Source organism: Mus musculus, chromosome 3 (assembly GCF_000001635.26).
Source record: "Mus musculus strain C57BL/6J chromosome 3, GRCm38.p6 C57BL/6J".
Classification (NCBI taxonomy): domain Eukaryota; kingdom Metazoa; phylum Chordata; class Mammalia; order Rodentia; family Muridae; genus Mus; species Mus musculus.
The window spans coordinates 81,957,726-81,976,856 of record NC_000069.6 but is presented as its reverse complement, the minus strand read 5'-3'; the positions used below and the strand labels follow the sequence as shown (position 1 = coordinate 81,976,856).

At 37.9% G+C, this 19,131-nt stretch overlaps 1 protein-coding gene across 1 annotated transcript; it reads left to right on the top strand.

The window, feature by feature from the left end:
• The first annotated feature begins 1,128 nt into the window (after window positions 1-1,128).
• Tdo2 (tryptophan 2,3-dioxygenase) lies at window positions 1,129-18,445 on the top strand. The gene is made up of 12 exons (NM_019911.2): window positions 1,129-1,198; window positions 1,428-1,533; window positions 2,446-2,536; window positions 5,150-5,220; window positions 7,240-7,367; window positions 8,586-8,772; window positions 9,765-9,872; window positions 12,824-12,935; window positions 14,075-14,132; window positions 15,345-15,424; window positions 16,297-16,387; window positions 17,913-18,445. Exons 1-12 carry the CDS (start codon window positions 1,164-1,166, stop codon window positions 18,064-18,066), a joined length of 1,221 nt encoding a protein of 406 aa, NP_064295.2. The 5' UTR covers window positions 1,129-1,163; the 3' UTR covers window positions 18,067-18,445.
• Window positions 18,446-19,131: the final 686 nt, after the last annotated feature.

Below are 19,131 nucleotides of genomic sequence, written 5' to 3'. Positions count from 1 at the left end.
GAGCTTTAGGGGGTCTGGTTGGTTGATATTGGTGCTCTTCCTATGAAGTTGCAAACCCCTTCAGCTCCTACAGTCCTTGCCCTAACTTCTCCATTGGGGTCCCTACACTCAGTCCAATGTTTGAATCTGTACATCTGCATCTGTATTGGTCTGGCTCTGGCAGAGCCTCTCAGGGGACAACTATACTAGGCTCCTGTCAGCAAGCACTTCTTGGCATCAGCAATAATGTCTGGGTTTGATGTCAGCAGATGAGTTGCATCCCTAGGTGGGGCAGTCTCTTGATGACCTTTCTTTCAGTTTCTGCTCCACTTTTTCTCCCTGCATTTCGTTTTGAGAGGAGGAATTCTGGATTAATATTTTTGAGGTGGGTGGGTGGCCCTATCCCTTAGCTAGGGGCCATGCCTGTCCATTGGATATGGGGTCTACAGGTTCTATCTCCCCTTTGTTGGGTATTTGAGTTAATGTTCTCCCTTTTGGGTCCTGGGAACCTCTTGGGTCCCTGACATCTGGGACTTCCTAGTGGCTACTCCCAATTCCCCTTCCCCCACTGCTACACAGCTACTTTCAAACTCCTGACCCTCTGTACTTCTCCCCCATCTCCTCCCATATCTGAACTGCCCTTCCTTTTCCCTGCCCCTCCTCTCTCCCTTCTAGATCTCTCTCTCCCTCTACTTCCCAGAGATTATTCTTTTCCCCCTACTGAGTAGGGCTGACATTTCAATACTTGTTTCTCAGAAGTCAGGAGACTACACTACTGGGAGAAGTTAAACTTTTGCCTATAATGCCATTCTCTTTAAGGATTCTTATGCTAATAGAAAACTTTATTGGAATTAAGTAGTTAAGTGTAAATGTCTATGGACTTGGCCTCTATTGATTTATTTGATGTCTTCTATGTTGGATATAAAAGCTCAACTTGGCAAGTTAGAGGGTTTGGCACGCCCTGCTAGCAAACAAGCTGTGCCCCAACAAAAATCCACCCCCAAGTTACAGAGGCTCAGTTCTGAACCAGTACGAAATGAGATCCGGGCTAAGAGTGTAAGCTGGGTGCTGATTGGCTGTGTCTGGCAATCAGGATACATAAAAGGCAAGCACTAAAGTATCTGGGAAGGTTGATACCATTCCTGACCTAGCAAACCTGTGTGGTCCTGAGACACTTCAGTACTATGAGTGGGTGCCCGTTTGCAGGAAACAGTGTAGGGTGAGTGTTTATCTCTGTTTATATGGAAGGGAACTTTCCAGCCTTAGCCTATAAACAGTCAAATTCCTGGACTTAAAAGTTAATTCCTTGCTTCTTATTAGTCTGTTAATTTATTAATAAACCAGACAGAATTAGAAACAGAGTTGTACTTTCTTATTTTATGGGCACTCTGCTTTTGGTTTTTTTGTTTGTTTGTTTTAATTTTTTGTGTCATTCACTCAAAATGCAGATACACTTTGAAAAACGTATCTATGGAGGACAATGAAGAAGACAGAGCTCAAACTGGTGTAAACAGAGCCAGCAAAGGAGGACTTATCTATGGCAATTACTTGCAGGTAGGTGCTGGCAACCAACCCCTCGCTGGCTTTAGCTGCTGTCATCAGCCACTAAATTGTCTCTAAATGGTCTTTCACTTGACTGTATTTTTTTTTTTTCAATCACCAGTAGTTTTCTGAACCTTCGGACCTTTCTATTCGTAGATATCTGTGCCTATTCAAATCTGCTATGGCACGTTGAGTGGTGAAATGTTCCTTCCTAGAAGAGGCTCTGCAACAGCAGAAAGTTCTGTATCTGGACAGGAGATTGTGAAAGATAAAGCACAGGGCAGATAGCAGACGGGCTGTGCTCAGCACATGTGAAAAGATGGGGGTCAGAACCCCAAATCCCCATCGGAAATCTGCAAATTCCACATTACAATGTAGAAATGTTAAAGGTACACAGAACCTTCTCAAAACCATTAGGAAATAAAAGACAGCTTTCCATTGGGAATTGGGAGGTGATTATGGTTCGCTTTCAGATTAAAAATTTAAGGTGGGAAATGGTTAAAGTTCTCGTGCTTCTTTGGTAGTTTTGTAAGGATGAAGTGATAATGAATGTAAAACCCGCCAGAAGCCTTTGAGTAGGAGGAAAGAAAAGTATTGCAGACTTGAAGCAAACGGTTGGCTTCCCACCATACTGTCCTGAGAACACTGGCATTTGAGAGGACAGTGCTGTCTCACTGAGGATTTTGGAGAAGAACGGCAACTACAATTATTCTTAAAATCGCAAATTTAACCTACTTTTTGTTGTTGATGATGAAACTCATTTACTGTTTTTTTTTTTTTTTTTTTTAAAGACCGATCACAGTTTGAAAGGACTTGACTCAGGGGTACTTTTTCCAGAATTGTAGTCTGCTTCTTGTTAATGTCTGTGTGCACAACCCTAGAGCTGAAATCTTAAGATCCATCTTCTCATTTTCTTATTTAAAGTTGGAAAAGATTTTGAATGCGCAAGAACTTCAGAGTGAAGTAAAAGGGAACAAAATCCATGACGAGCACCTATTCATCATAACTCATCAAGGTGAGCTTTGAGGGTGAGCAACGAGGAGTGAGTGTTGCAATTATCCGTCACCAATAGTGCAAATGTGTCTTTATCTGTAAGGTCATAAAAGACTGAGAAACTGTCCATAGATACTCATGAGAATATTTTGTGTCACATAAAATTTCGCAGGACCCTCTCTGGCCTTTTGTCCTTATCTTTGTGGTCCGTTCAGTGGACAAAAGATTATACTAGTCTCCTAGCTTTGTCCTTAATTCAAGAGAGACCTTTCAGCTCTCAAAATTTCACAAAGGATTTGCAAGCTAAAATGCCACTTTTTTTCATGGAGCACTGAAAACCCTGCATTATAGGATTATTTTTTAAATATTTTTTACAAATTCATGTAATTTTATAAAAATGGAATATTAGGCAAAAATGTATAGTTTTTATATTTGGCAATATTTTTCAGATTCCTTATTTTTGCATAATGGCATTCAGGCAAGCAGTCTGTGTTTTCAGAAGGGCCTTGTTCTCCAAGATATCATGAACAGTTTCACACATGATAAGAGTGCCTGCTGTGTGGTTGTCAAGTTCCTTGTGACTCTGTGTATTTGTCCAGGAGCTCTCCTCTATTCTACACACTCAGATTTTTTTTTTCCTTTTGATGAGTTCTTGTCCTTTGTCCAAATGAGTTCTTACTTCCCTCAGTTACATCAGAAACCCTTTTAGTTAAGAAATGAATGGTTGGAAAGAATAAGCACATTGTATTATGCCTGTCTTTCATTTGTTTGTTTGTTTTTTCATTTTTGTTGGGTTGTACTAAAGCAAAATCAGTAAGAGAGGAATCCTGGATAATCAGCATAAATGGAGCTCAAAGCAAAATTTGAATGGCATCTCTACTGTGGCAAATTACATAATCTTAGTAAGATTACTTAGACTTAAGACCTCCTACACCAAATGAGGAGTTATTCATTATTCATACTTGTTTCCATACCAATGAGATGAAATAATTCTCAGTAAACACTGAGAGTTTAACACACAGTAAGCTTCTAACAGACCGTAGTCACCATGATTTAATTGTCTTCTGCACTTTAGTTACAGTATGCTGAGAGTGGCTCATAGAACTACCCAGAGGAAGTTAGCCCTGGAAAGAGACATGCAAAATACTTAGCAAGCATTTGATTTGTTCATTACCTAAATATAAAAATTAGAACTCCTCCAAATATTAACCGTAACTGAAAAATTATAGTTGAGCTTACTGTCTTGATTATCAGAGATACAGGCTTTATCTATTAAATGGTACCACATGTAGTACACCGGAGATATCAGATTATTAGCCCTTAAGCTCATCTACTTATTACACTGATGACTTTATTTGCTAACTCATTACATATACAGTCAGCGCCAAGCATTGTGCTGGTTACTGAAGGAAAACCTAGGCAACTGAGATGAAATTTCTTCTTTTGTGGGGTTTATACACTTCAGTGAAGGACAAACGAGTGGAAAAGAATCATTTCACTTTCCATGAGCAGTCTGGAAACACAGTGAATCAAACTGTCTTCCCATGTCTGTCATGTTCTTACTGTAAATCTTCATAGTGTGAAACAAGCTCGCACTTACAGAAAGATTACACTTTGGTCACTGTACAGAGGGCTTAGATAACTGACACTGAAGCACATTCGGTTCCTTATCCCAAAGGATATTTTCATTCATCTGATATTTTGGCCTTCACCATGTACTTTCTCCTTTGCTGGGTTGTAGGAATTTTCAGTACCAGTTGTATTGTTTCGTGGCCCCGTGGAAGATAAAAGTAAACTCTCAGGAACAAACTCCCCTTATGTTCTTCAGAGAAAATGCTCTTACAGAATTCTGGCTTAAGGGGGCCTTGAGCTGAAGCAGGAATTCTCAGACTGGTTGACTCACTTAGAAGACAGGGGCCTTTGAACTCATAATGTGACTAGCATGAGACTTCAGAGAGCTGTCTGCTCTTTCTTCTGGTTTGAGACCACAGGCCCCAGAATTGTTCAAATAAAGCCGGAGAGATAGCTCAGCAGTTAAGAGCACTGACTGCTCTTCCAGAGGTCCTGAGTTCAATTCCCAGCAGCCACATGGTGGCTCACAACCAACTGTTACAGTATCTGATACCCTCTTCTGATGTGTCTGAAACAGCTACAGTGTACACACACACACACACACACACACACACACACACACACACACCATATATATATATATGCCAAACTCAACAAATCCCAAGCAAGCAAGCAAGCAAACAACAGCAGTAACAAAACACTACTTTAAAATATAAGACCTTACAATTTTCATCTAGGTGGGAAATTGTTCATCTCTGTGGAGGGGTAACACTAAGGAGTATGTATCTGAGCAAGAAGTGAGAATGGGCTATCCTAAAAGATTCAAAGAAATATGTTCCTAAGGACGGAACACTGTAATAATAATGTATATACCAGTTAAAGTTAAATATACAGTATATTAGAAATTTAAAAATTAGAGATGATTAAAATACTAATTTCTAACATAAATGAGTTCATGCTCACATTTATTATTTTTAAAGTTAATTTTTTTATTTGTTAGATGTATCTGTCCTTTAATTATAGTCAAAGGGATACTTTCTAACTGGCTTTTTAAATTTTACAGCTTATGAACTTTGGTTTAAACAAATCCTCTGGGAACTAGATTCTGTTCGTGAAATCTTCCAAAATGGCCATGTAAGTTTCAATGTCATTGAACTGATTGATTTTGTATAACTTCTAAAAGCATTTAGAAACTATGAAATCAGCATTTCAATTTCTATTTAGCTAACTACCAAAACAACTCAAGAGTTTTGGAGATTTTTTTTTCTGAGAAGTTTCAACATATTTCACATCTACAAATCCCTTTAAAACATTCACTGGTGGTCTCTTTAAGTTGCTATAAACTGGGTAGATTGCAAGCCCAAATAGTGAAGATCCTATAACAGGTAAGAAAACTCTATCTCTACTTAGTATTACCTATGGCAAGATAGGTGGAGGAAGGCAAGATAGACTAGATGAGGGAAATGAAAGAGTAAGGAAGGAGGGGGAAAGGGCAGGAAGACAAAAGAGGAGAGAAGACAGAACAGCACCCAGGGACTACAAGTGCAGCTGCAACTGAGATACCTGCTTCCATCTCCTTCCTTCCCTGAGCTCAAAATACCATCATAAGTCCCATCTCTGAGTCTCTGCTCCATGAGCAGCAGTTCATATTCTCTCCCTCTCCCTCCCTCTCCCTCTCTCTCCCTCTCTATCCCTCTCTCTCCCTATCTCTCCCTCTCTCTCTCCCTCTCCCTCTCTCTCCCTCTCCCTCTCCCTCCCTCTCCCTCTCCCTCTCTCTCCCTCTCTCTCCCTCTCTCTCTCTCCCTCTCCCTCTCTCTCCCTCTCCCTCTCTCTCCCTCTCTCTCCCTCTCTCTCCCTCTGCCTCCCTCTCTCTCCCTCTCTCTCCCTCTCCCTCTCCCTCCCTCTCTCTCCCTCCCTCTCCCTCTCTCTCTCCCTCTCTCTCCCTCCCTCTCTCTCCCTCCCTCTCTCTCCCTCCCTCCCTCCCCCCCTCTCCCTCTCTGCCCCTCTCATGTGAATACAAGACCTTGACTTCTCAGTGGCAACCTAGGCTTTCAGTGAGGCACAGATGAAGAGATTTATCCACGTATCTCATCCTTTCCCAGAAGGGTTTCCCTTCAGCTTTCTTCTCTGAAACAACACTAAAGCAGAACCATGCTTTGAAATCAGTGAAAGCTGTTCTCTTGGATAGCTCCTTGTTGCATGTAGCTTTTGCTACCCTACCTAAGCTCCAAGAATGGACTGAACTACCAGCTCCTACCAGCTTCCCTAGAATCCATGGATAAAGGAGACACACACACACACACACACACACACACACACACACACACACTTGTTCAATTTCAACTTGCCTTTTGACACAATTGCTGGGTGGTCGGTGTTACTATTTCCCTCTTGGAAAAGTGTGCCTTATCAATACTCTTAGCTCTGAACCTCTCCACCTGCCCTAAACTTTAGTTGCTCAGTTATATCTGGTTGCTGCTAAACACCCCTGACCTCCTGCCTGTAGGAGTAGCCTGTGTGGCCACTCGCTATGAGATCTCACATAGCTGGCAACATTTCCATCAGAAGTATGGTGAACTCTTCTCTCCTCTCCTTGCATCGTCTGTTTGCCTCCAGGGACCTGGAAGTCCCACCTATACTTTCTACCTAGCAATCGGCCCATGGCTTCCTTACTAACAGATTAAGAACCAATTAAGGAACTGGACCATAGCATCAGTACCACCCCTATACCTTCTACTTTGCATCTATGTAATTTTTAATTTAAAATATTTTTAATATTATTTTTTTTGTTTGTTAGTTTGTTTTTCGAGACAGGGTTTCTCTGTGTAGCCCTGGCTGTCCTGGAACTCACTTTGTAGACCAAGCTGGCCTCGAACTCAGAAATCGGCCTGGCTCTGCCTCCCAAGTGCTGGGATTAAAGGCATATGCCACCACCACCAGGCCTATTTTTATTTTTAAAAAATCCAGTTTGTACTAATCTCTTGCATGCAACTCAAAATTGTTCTTATCTTAAAATATTTCTGGCAAAATTCTGTTCCAAATTTCTCTGTTAATGTTAACACAAGACTGATAGCAGTATATTGTCACTCCCAATCTATTCTGCATCTTCTCTAAATCCAATTGACCACTCAGCATTTTATTCCCCAACATCAGGTCAGGGATGAGAGGAACATGCTCAAGGTGATAGCTCGGATGCATCGTGTGGTGGTCATCTTCAAGCTCCTGGTACAGCAGTTCTCGGTTCTGGAAACAATGACTGCTTTGGACTTCAATGACTTCAGGTGAGTGCTTCCCAGCTTAGAGTGCAATGAGGCTCACAATCTCATCCTGGTTCTCTAAAAGAACAGGTGTGGGATGAAAGGAGAAGCCTGACCCATCAGGGCTTAGAGGATACTGGGCACACTGATCACAAGTACTTCAGAAGTGGATAAAAACATCCCGTGACTCACTTTTAGATTCAGAACTAAGAGGATCAACTAATTTCAGTCTCTGTGTCCTGTTTTTCACAACAAAGGTTATTATATGTGAAACAGCTTAAGTAAACTTATGATATAAATATATGAGAAATAGCATGAGTATATAAATAAATATGACAACTAAAATGTCAGTGTTCATTATACACTGTCAATTTTGGCTCCAACCTCCTAAACACACAAAGCCATCTGTATATGTCTGTATGTATATCTGCATCTGAATATAGACTTACATCTTTAAAAAGTATACATGCAAGCATTTTTTTTCTAAAACTAGATAAAATTTCTCAAGAAATTGAAAAGGAACCCATCGTATTGTGTAATAGGCAAAATTTCAAATAAGTTTCAAAGTAAAAGAAAATGGAGTTGAATTATTTTTGGTAGTGGCTAAGAAATTAAAGTCTCAGCATCACTTGGGGATTTAGAAGATATGACTGTTTTGATGTTTTAGTAACATTGCTGGTCATCTTTGAATGAACCAGGCAGCATTTCATTGTTTAGAGCTATTTTACCTCACTGATACCTGTCTAGGTAGGAGGATGAATAATAATATCCATGATTAGAATTGGTAGGTAGGATTAAATAATATTTGTATACAATCTTTGCCACTGTAGAAAAACACAATTTCATAATATTCACCTGTCTTTTTCTTAGGAAGGAAAAGTGTTACACAAATGCACAGTTAGTGATGTGTATATTTAATCAAATTTTCCTAGTTGGAAATTTATATATTATTTCTATTCATTACTATATACTAAAGTATATATTATATGTATTAAAATATCTGATATTTCATAACTATCAAAAGTTCTAACCAACTTCAAATTGGTCCACAGTGACAATGATGTTTAAGTACCTCATATTTTTTATTTGTATAAGGAGCTCCTTATGTAGAATCCAGGTGCCTTTCTGCCCCTGTTAGCTATTCTGACAAAACAAAACATCTTTTTAGAAGAAAACATTACAAGGATAAAAACATCTCATCTTTTCCTTGTTTTTTTTTTTTTTTTTTCCTTCCGTTCTCAGAGAATACCTGTCTCCAGCATCAGGCTTCCAGAGTCTACAGTTCCGGCTGCTGGAAAATAAGATTGGTGTTCTTCAGAGCTTGAGAGTCCCTTACAACAGGAAACACTATCGTGATAACTTTGGAGGAGACTACAATGAGCTGTTGCTGAAATCAGAGCAGGAGCAGACGCTGTTGCAGCTGGTGGAGGTAAGAGCACCTGAGTAGCCCCTCAAGTAGTGCTCCAGCCTACTTGTATCATAGTGTCTGTTGTATCGGAATTCTAGCACTCTTATCAAAATGGTGTTACTTTCACGATAAACAAAGACAGGAAAAAAAGCTACTAAACTTGTAAATGAGCTTACTGCAATATTTAAAATATTAAAATCTGACTGATAAATTCAACAAGATTTATATAATTGTATGTCAATGCCTAAGAACATGATCATCTCATTAAATTATTCTATCAAATATTCCTACTGAGAAATATGCAATTAGCTGATTTCTTGCCTTGATTGTGCTTGATTATTCAATCAACTTTGGTTCTCTGAAATATTGCATAATTGAAAAATTGAACTGAGAATTTTTACTAATTAAATAACTATGAATGTTCTCTTCATAAAAAAATCCCTCATTCAAATTTTCTTGGAATTTATAAACACTGTTTATGGATGGTTAATTTGGTTTTTATGATAGCATAATACAAGACTTGTCTTGATTTTTATCACTAAGCTTTACTCTTAGAAATTAAAATTTTTCTCGAATGAATTGGCTCTTTAATCTCCTGGGTGTTGTAAGTGTGGTTTGGATTACTATTGCCTATATACTATTAAAGAACTTATTAAGATAGAGAAAAATGAATAAAAAGGTGATTCCAAAACTAAATGCATGTTAAGTAAGAAATAATAGGTTTTTATAAAGTCAGTTTGATTTCCAGGTTTCTAGGTCATTTGTAAACTTAGATCGATTACAGGAGGATGTGCAAAGATAGCGCAGAGGTAAAAGGACTTAACGTCTTCCCAAGGTTAGTAATTTAGTAAAACAGTAAAATAGTAGACAAAATATACTGGTGTTATTTCCTAAATTAACAGAATGAAGGAAAAGGCAAAGTTTTACAAGTCGGCTAACATGTTTCTCAAAATGATGAAGATGTTAAAAGTTTAAGTTTACCGGGTATTAACCTAAATAATTCTTTCCCTAAGGCATGGCTGGAAAGAACACCTGGTTTAGAGCCAAATGGATTTAATTTCTGGGGAAAGTTTGAAAAAAATATCTTGAAAGGCCTGGAAGAAGAATTTCTAAGGATTCAGGTAATTATGAATTGATGCCATAAACTTACTGAGAAAGAATTAGAAATTTAACCCAAAAATTACCTGTTATTCTCATAATTTTCCTTTTATAAATGTATCTTCTTGGACTATATATTACATGATTGAATTACCTTTCTCCATAGGTATAAAAATTATGCCAAAATAAGACCTTCACTATAAAGAAGGATTTTTACTTGTTGTTATCACATATTGTTTACATGGGATTGATAAGTTTTTATTCTAGTTGAAAATTATATACGTTGATCAATTCAAGGCCCAAGTGGCACAGAAGAAAGAAACTAGGAAAATATATTTAACCACATATGTTTTCCTTTGCTATTATTTTTATTATTATTATTTTTATTTTGCTATTATTTTTGCTAGATCACCTTCATTGGCTACAGACAATACCCATTTGACCCTTACTTTTTAAATGAAATTGTCTCCAAATATTCTTGGGAATACAGGTCTTGCACCTTGTCTTCATGGTTTCACTTCTTTAGCCATTCAACCTTGCCACATTGAGAATGGGTTCTGTCTTAGTCAGGGTTTCTATTCCTGCACAAACATCATGACCAAGAAGCAAGTTGGGGAGGAAAGGGTTTATTCAGCTTACACTTCCATACTGCTGTTCATCACCAAAGGAAGTCAGGACTGGAACTCAAGCAGGTCAGAAAGCAGGAGCTGATGCAGAGGCCATGGAGGGATGTTCTTTACTGGCTTGCCTCCCCTGGCTTGCTCAGCCTGCTCTCTTATAGAACCAAGGCTACCAGCCCAGAGATGGTCCCACCTACAAGGGGCCTTTCCCCCTTGGTCACTAATTGAGAAAATGCCTGACAGTTGAATCTCATGGAGGCATTTCCTCAACTGAAGCTCCTTTCTCTGTGATAACTCCAGCTGTGTCAAGTTGACACAAAACTAGCCAATACAGGTTCTTAAACCACGTACTTCAAAAATCATCTGATACAGGTTCAACTTTCATTTAAATGGTAGACCTCTGTCACAATAAAAATTACTTCCTGCATAATTTTTCTTTCAGGCCAAATGTAAAGTAAGGATGTCTATTCCAAAGGATTATGACTGTGTATTCATGTTTTAAAGCATTTTGATAATGTTATGTTACTTGTAGCTTTGTCTCCCACGAAATTCTCATCATCCTGCCTTCATACTTTCTCATTCACATGTGACATTCATATACATGAATTCAACAACCCGTCTCAATGTTATTAACCACCCAGGAATAGGCATTATTCCCACAAAGAATTCTCTAACTCTTCTCTCCCCAGCTCTTTACTGCTTTCTTCACCTTCTGCTTTGACTCTAGGTATTCACCAGTGATTCTCAAACATTTATACCCAGCTTGGATGTCCCCTTAGATTTCAGATCATGTATTTTTACATTCTACTTGTATCTTCTCCTGATTCTCTTAAAATAAGAAAAGAAAATTGAGTAGAAGAATTCCCTCCCATGAGTCCTCACCTTGACCCAGTCTTGTCAGAGTTAAGTATGTTTTCCTCCCAAGAGCCTTCAACTGTCAAATAAGTCACCTAGGAATGGTCCTTGTTCCTATTCCTTTTCAACAATGATTTTTTTAAAAGATTTATTTACTTTAATTTTATACCTATGAGTATTTTGTCTGCATATACGTGTGTGCCCCAGATGGTGCCCACAAAGGTCAAATGAGAGTGATGGATCTCTGGGCCTTAAGTTACAGAGAGCTGTGAGTGAACATGTGGGTGTTAAGAACTGAATCATGAGTAGCAACAAGTATTCCTAACCACTGAGCAATCTCTCACCTCTCCAGTCCCTCAACAATATTTCTGAGAGATGGCTGTATCAGCTTTGTATCTTACAATAGTTCTCTCATGATTTTTTTTTTACACCTACCACCAAGACTAAAACTAAAGTCTCTTGACTGTCCTATCCCTTCCCCACCGTAGGCCTTCCAGTTTATTCTCTGTGCTCCAGTAATAGTTGTCTTTCCAAAATGAAAACCTGATAGTCTCTGCCTTTTGCTTAAAACCTCTCGTGTTCCATTGCTGTTTTAATAAATAGATAGATATCCCTAACACAAACCCTAAAGCTTTCACATATCACATGGGCCAACCTCACTGTGCTGCTCCCACTAGCTGAGTTAGCTCAGTGTTCTGAATTCTCTCAGTTTAAAATGTTTGTCAGCAGGCAGAATATTCATTCGATCTTTGCCAACCTTCTGGCTGCTGTCACCCCCTATGGTGATTTTTCTATTTTTGTATATAGTGCTGTTTATGGTTTTAATGCTGTGCTTGGGTGACTAAATATCCCATCTTATTCCTATAAGAGAACGTTTTTGAGGTGAGGTGATTTAGTTTTTGCTCACATTTTTTATGTCTGTTACTTTCCTGTGAGCATTTCCTTAATAAATGAGTAATCCTTAGCAATAATATTGCACCCAGGCTCTCCCTGCTGCTGTACTTGCTCTGACACATTGAGGCTAACTGGGCTGGCTGCTTTGCCACCATCCAGATTACCAATTCCAAGTGGAGCTGGAGGGTAGGCAGATAAAGCAAATTTTTTAACCAATCAAATAATTTTAAAGGATTTAAATAGCATTAGTACTGGTTCGGATTAAGAGGTAACATTCTCTAAGACTGATATTATCTCTAAGTTAAATGATTATTATTTAAGATCAGTAACTATCACTTGTTATTCATTTTGGTCCATCTCTAAGGAGTTTTCTCAAGAGTATTTGGCATTATTAAAATTTTTAAACATAAAGAAAATGAGAGACCAGCAAGTATATGGACTTTTCCTACTTGGAAGACGTATCTTCCATATTGTAGTATTGGGTATTAAGATCAATTGAATACACACTTGTTATACGCTGAGAATCTATTTCTTCTGAAAAAAGCAAATTTTAAACAGCAGTCTGCTCTCTGCTGGGGAAGATTAAAACAATATTTTCCCATAAGGCTAAAACCGACTCTGAAGAAAAAGAGGAACAGATGGCAGAGTTCCGGAAGCAGAAGGAGGTGCTGCTCTGCTTGTTTGATGAGAAGCGTCATGACTACCTTCTGAGTAAAGGTAAATGTGCTGTCCAGGGGTCTTAGACCTCAAGGGTATATGCATGAAGACAGAGATATGCCATAAGCTTGTCTATCAAGACTAACTTGGGGGAAGTCAGGTTAAACGGTTTGCCTACTCAGAGAAGTAAGGAATGGGTTACTACTGTGTCTGACAGCCCCACATTAATCATCTTGATTGTTCAGCGTAGTTACAAGACACTAGCAAATATCTCCATACTATGTGCTACACACAAGGGTACCAAGGTAAACTGTGATTGTAAAGTACTACGGAATATGCAAAACAGAATTATTTTTTTATCGTACAATACAGAGTGTAGCAGTGGAATGAGGTGAGCATCAGTTGCTAGCCTCCATTATCTATAATTATCAGTGAGCCATAGCTAATCTTTACTTCTCACCATGAAGGGCAGAACATTTTCTTAGCTTACACGCCACACTCTAGAAAACTAATTTTACATAAATTAGAACAAACAAACACAAAACCAAAACTACAATTTCCAGTCATTTTCAGATAGGATCTTAGTATGTACCCCAGGTTGGCTTTAAATCCATGGTCCTTCTGCTTCAGTTTTTGAGTATTGGGATTACAGATGTTCACCACCACATCCAAAACAAACAAATCAAACATAGACAAACTGCAAATCACTTTCAAATAGGGAATGAAGTGAATCTTGCTTAGTTTTTGAAGTAACTGAAAAATACATGTATCACAGGAGTTACTTATTCTTTATATCAGACTTTTCTAATATAGCACTTAACATTTGAGAATATAAAATAATATATATACACTAAAAATATACTAAAAATACAGATAATACTAAAATATAGATAGTACATTAATACTAAAAATATAGATAATATATTAATTTGACCTTTAAAACTGTAGATTACTAAGTACAAGCTCAGGAAGAAAAATATAAACTAAATGTTGGCTATTTTCTCTGAAAACACAGTACATTTAACTAAGATGACAATTCAAATTAATATGATTGTCTTAAATTACCTATTGAGTTGAGACTTGGTGTGAACTCCAGATCAGGGCTAAAACTCCTTGGCTCAGGCATGCTAGGGCCTTGGATTCCATCACTAGCACCAAGAAGAAATATTAATGTTGAAAATTTCCTGCATATCCTACAGGTGAACGACGACTGTCATACCGTGCACTCCAGGGAGCACTGATGATATATTTTTACAGGTAAAAAGAAAATTATAACAAAAACTGGAAGTAAAATTGAAGAGTGGATATGGAGATGTCAAGGATATGGTCTATAAGTTGCAATCAAAATTTAATTTAGTTTTTGGGAAAAACACTGAAAATTATTACTTTAAATAACAAGTCTGTCTTTACTCATGCCTTGGGCTGTTTATACACATGTACAGACAGACAAACACACATTGTATTTTACTTATTGAGAGCATTGCGTGTCAGTCATTAAGTGACCCAAAAGATCAAAGCAAATCTTTTCTTAGAAACCCAAATGTGAAATTATTATTTTATTAAAAATATTGTTTCAGAGATTTCTCTATTTTATAAAATGGAAATTAGAAGCCAGTTGGATTGGTGGGTGGGTAAGGGCACTTGCTACCAATCTGGACAACCTGAGTTTGATTCCCAGAAACTACAGGTCTAGGACAGAGCTGACTTCCTCCAGTTGTTTCCTGTCCGAAGGTTCTCAAGTCATTGCATGTACATGGCCTGCATAAAGAAAATATAATGAAAACTAAAATTAAAAAGTATGTCAAGGAAAATGTCTCATAAAAAGTTGGCTCCTTGGTCAGTGGTTTTATATAAAATCACCTTTAGAATCTAAAATGTTTTCAGATCCTGATGAGTGTTTATGCTCTCCTTGGATCCCATGAAGGTGTGTTCAGGCAGTGACGATTCCCGGGGCAAACAAGCTTCAAGGGGGAGTTTGTAGAATATTGTATATGTATAGTCTAATTTTGCAAATTCTCTTGGACTTATTTCTTCAGGAACAAAAGGAACAAAATCTTTTAGCATTTTCTTTCTCCTCTCGAAATAAATAGATACCCTAAGTACCATATGTATCAAGAATGTTTATGGCTTCAATGGAAAAAGAAATCCCAGCACACTAGGGGACATAGAAATTGTCTTTGTTTGCACAGTTTAGGATCTGCTTCGAAGAATGTGATAGCTGCTAGCATTCTATATAAGATACTCTAGCATATCTCCCTTTCAATGAGTCCATAGTAGGCATGACTCTTTGGATGGTTACCTCATATACAAACACTGGGCACTGAATAGTGACTGAGGAGACAATCTGGAGGTAGTTTAGCTCTTAAGTACCAAGTTGATCAGGGCCAACTCACACACAGACACTCTGGCCTGTCTCGATGCACTGGATTTTCTTAATCAGAGAGGACTTCCTCCTATTGTTTCCTGTAGGGAGGAGCCTCGATTCCAGGTCCCTTTCCAGCTGCTGACCTCACTTATGGACATTGACACGCTCATGACCAAATGGAGATGTAAGTCCTCCTCCATCAAGCTCCCTCACCCGAATCCTGTGCCTTTACCACAAAGACATTTCGGGGGGGGGGGGGGTGGAAGTATTCTAGAATGAAAAGAAAATGAATGTTCTGTCATTTTTAATACATAATATCTCAATCCTCATCCCAATTCCTTTTAAAGTAACATTATTTGCTTTATTTTGTCTCATTACATTAGCCTTTAGTTAGTTCTTGGCTGGCGGTTAAAATAATGGGTTTCATTGTGTCATTTATATACCCAGCCATCATTGTACCTTATGTTCTCCTGCCAACAGCCTCTCTTTCATTCCATCTCCATCTCATGCCTTCTTCATTGCACATGGCCCCCATTGTATGTTCACATGTATGTTATTAAAACATGGCCCAAATGAGAAAAAAACATGCAGTATTTTCTATCTTACTCCTCAGGACTCCCTCATTTCCTAGTTTCTCCATCTGTCCTGGGTCATGGCTTGTATGAGTTAACATGATGAACTTCCAATGCATAACTTTTACTGTTTTTTTTTTTTTTTTGGTTTTGCTTTAATTTTTATTTTTCCTGGAAGAGGGATCCCGCAGAGAAGCTAATGGGAAGGGTTCATGAAAGCCACACTGTGGCCCTTCCTCTCAGTTACTGGGCTCACAGGCCAAAAGCAATGAAGAATGAATTAAGATGTGTATAGCCCAAGCCACAGGGATGCTAGGCAACCTGATGGTCTCATCTGGTGCTCATATTTGACCTTTCCATCTGGCTAAGAGATAAGGTGTCAGCCTTTGCTGAAGCAATTATCATTACCAACCCTTTGGTTTCAGAACTCTGTAAAGCTAATGGCAGAGAAATAGTCATGCAGTAAATTTGTATGTTTGCCTAGATAATCATGTGTGCATGGTGCACAGAATGCTGGGCACCAAGGCTGGCACTGGGGGATCCTCAGGCTATCATTACCTGCGTTCAACTGTGAGGTAAGCTGGGCTTCTCACCAAGGTCTGTAAATCTTGGCATCTCTAAGCCTATGCATATCAGTTTTTGCTTCTGTATGAATTGTTAACAGCACATTCTAGTTAGATGCCAATAATCTTGTGGAAACTGAAGGTAATAATATAAAATCCTCAGTCAAAGAACTTCATCATTTTCAGCCTGTGTGGAAGAGTGGTCTGGGATCAATGGCTTCTGAGTCAGCAATGGTATAGAGCAGTGATTCTCATCCTGTGGGGCACCACCCAATGACCCTTTCACAGGGGTCACCTAAGGCCATACAGGAAAAGTTAGGTATTTACATCTGCAAATTCATAACAGTAGCAAAATTACAGATATGAAGTAGCAACAAAAAACATGGTTGGAGGTCACCAAAACATGAGGAACTGTACTAAAAGATCACAGCCTTAGGAAGGTTGAGAATCACTGGCATAGAGGAATCAGCAGGCATGCCATCCAGGAAGAAAAGTCTTCAATTAAATCCAGCTCAAGTTTTTGCTTGTTCTGTTTGTTTTTTAAACAAATTTATTATTTGCATTTTCATACATGTATTCTGATTATTCTCATCTTATTGCATCTTTATCTCATTAATCCTCACACCATGCTGGCCAGAGGAAGTATATAGGCTTACTTTAGAGTTCCACTCTTTAGCTTCATATTCATGGCCCCATCTGATGTGTACAAGTGACCGAAGCAGGATTCCAAGCCAGATTTAGTTGACTTCAAAGGCAAAGAGTCTTCCTCTATAAAACTTTACCAGGGTTTGCTACTTTAAAACTATTCATTCAAATAGCTGGCTAACAAACAGAAAAGCATTTTCATATGAAAAGCAGTCTATAAATATTTGCAATGAAGCCAAGATGATCTTTAAATTTATAAATACTTCGTAGAAGTTATATGATAGCTATTTTGCAGTTAGAAAATATTTTCCAGTGAGTAACTAAGAACTATGTACTTTAAATGTATAACATTAAATACCACCCTTTTACAATGAAAAAAAATGTCATATCTTGGCAGTTAGAAATATTTACTGTTCCTCTAGAGTTTGATTCCTAACCCTCATGTAAGTCAGTTTACAACTGCCTGTAATTTCAGGTTCAGGGTAACCTGACACCTGACACCTCTGTCCTCACCAATACCGATAAGCACATGCACATACCTGCATACAGACATACACATAAACATATTTTTAATTATAAAATTAAATCTTTAAACAAGTAGGAAATAAGGACACAACCTCATCTATATGAGTATAATAACACAATAATTAATCTGTATCACTCTGGTTTGAATCAAACACATTACTGTCTATAAACATTAATCTGGGAAGTGATTAACATTTACATAATATTAATACCTATGTTATGTAGAAACTAACCTATATACAATATATATGACATGTAAGATATAATGTTGAATATTAGCTATTTGTGTGAAATATTTTTGAAGAAATATGAAGTAAAACAGCTTTTATATCCACCATCTAACATGTCTGCATGTATATGTTTCCAGCGACAGGTACAAGGTTTTTGTGGATTTATTTAACCTCTCAACATATCTGGTTCCCAGACACTGGGTACCAAAGATGAATCCGATCATTCACAAATTCCTTTACACAGCCGAGTACAGTGACAGCTCTTACTTCAGCAGCGATGAATCGGATTGAGTTCTTCTGAACATCAGTGAAAACTACAGGATTCTCAGTCGGCTTTTTATAAATTTTTATGAATACATGATTGGTGTAATCTATTTATATGTGTAGTTCAGTGTTATGATGTTTTGGTCCAATCCTGGAAAAAAGTTTATGATCTTGCATATCATGATGGTGAGCGATTAGGAGGATTAAGCATTATGATAACTGATATAGTAAAATGTTAGCATCATCGTACATATGATAAATTCTTGCTACAACTCAATTTACCCTGACATTTACCTCTGTAGAACCATTTCATATAATTATTACCTTATTGCTTCATACTTTATAAAGCTTGTTGAGCAGTTACTTTGTATTATAGATACAATAAATACTACCCTTCTGTACAAAATTTATTGAAACAAATGTTTGAGTAATAAATTTAGTGGTTGGCTGTTCATTGCTTGTAAAAACTCGGGAATCTTATATTTTATGGGCGTCTTGATGAGCAGAAATCTGTCTGAAGCTTAGCCTGAGGGATACTATAATATTATTGCACCTGCTCCCAGAACTCAAAGGCACTTAAGAAATATATCACAGCAACCCAGTTCAGCTCCCAGAATATTTTAACCCTGATACATTTTGAAGATGCTCTTCTTTCTTCTGTGTCAGTGTTGGCTGTCGTAAAGCATTTTGTTCCTTACACTGTGGACTCTGACACTTTTTCCTGCTCAAATGCTAAAGACGTGGTCAGTGCTAACACAGGGGAATGCTGCAGAAATAAGTAGCGCTTCTATTGGAAATTAAAAAAAAAAAAAAAAGATCTTCCCAACCCAATAAACAGGTCAACTGATTAAACAGAAACCATGTCCATTTGCAACAAGTACATGATGCCTACAGTTTATATCAGATTTGAGTCTTAGTCTTTGTTTTCTAGCTTGTTTTTTGGCTGTTGACAGCATTTAGCTGAGTTGCTGATATGGGAAAGACTACAAAATACTGGTAAATTTTCTAAAGATTCAAAATTAGAATTAAGAAGTTATTTTGAAGAAACAGGAAGTTCTTGAAAGAAGCACACTATAAATCAGTCTCAACGAA

What these genes read in the sequence shown, in the direction of transcription:
- Tdo2 (NM_019911.2), top strand. Translation starts at nt 1,164, where the DNA reads ATGAGTGGGTGCCCGTTTGCAGGAAACAGTGTAGG. An exon ending in ATTCATCATAACTCATCAAG is followed by an intron (nt 2,537 to 5,149) that starts GTGAGCTTTGAG and finishes TAAATTTTACAG; the next exon opens with CTTATGAACTTTGGTTTAAA. An exon ending in GCTCATGACCAAATGGAGAT is followed by an intron (nt 15,425 to 16,296) that starts GTAAGTCCTCCT and finishes ATGTTTGCCTAG; the next exon opens with ATAATCATGTGTGCATGGTG.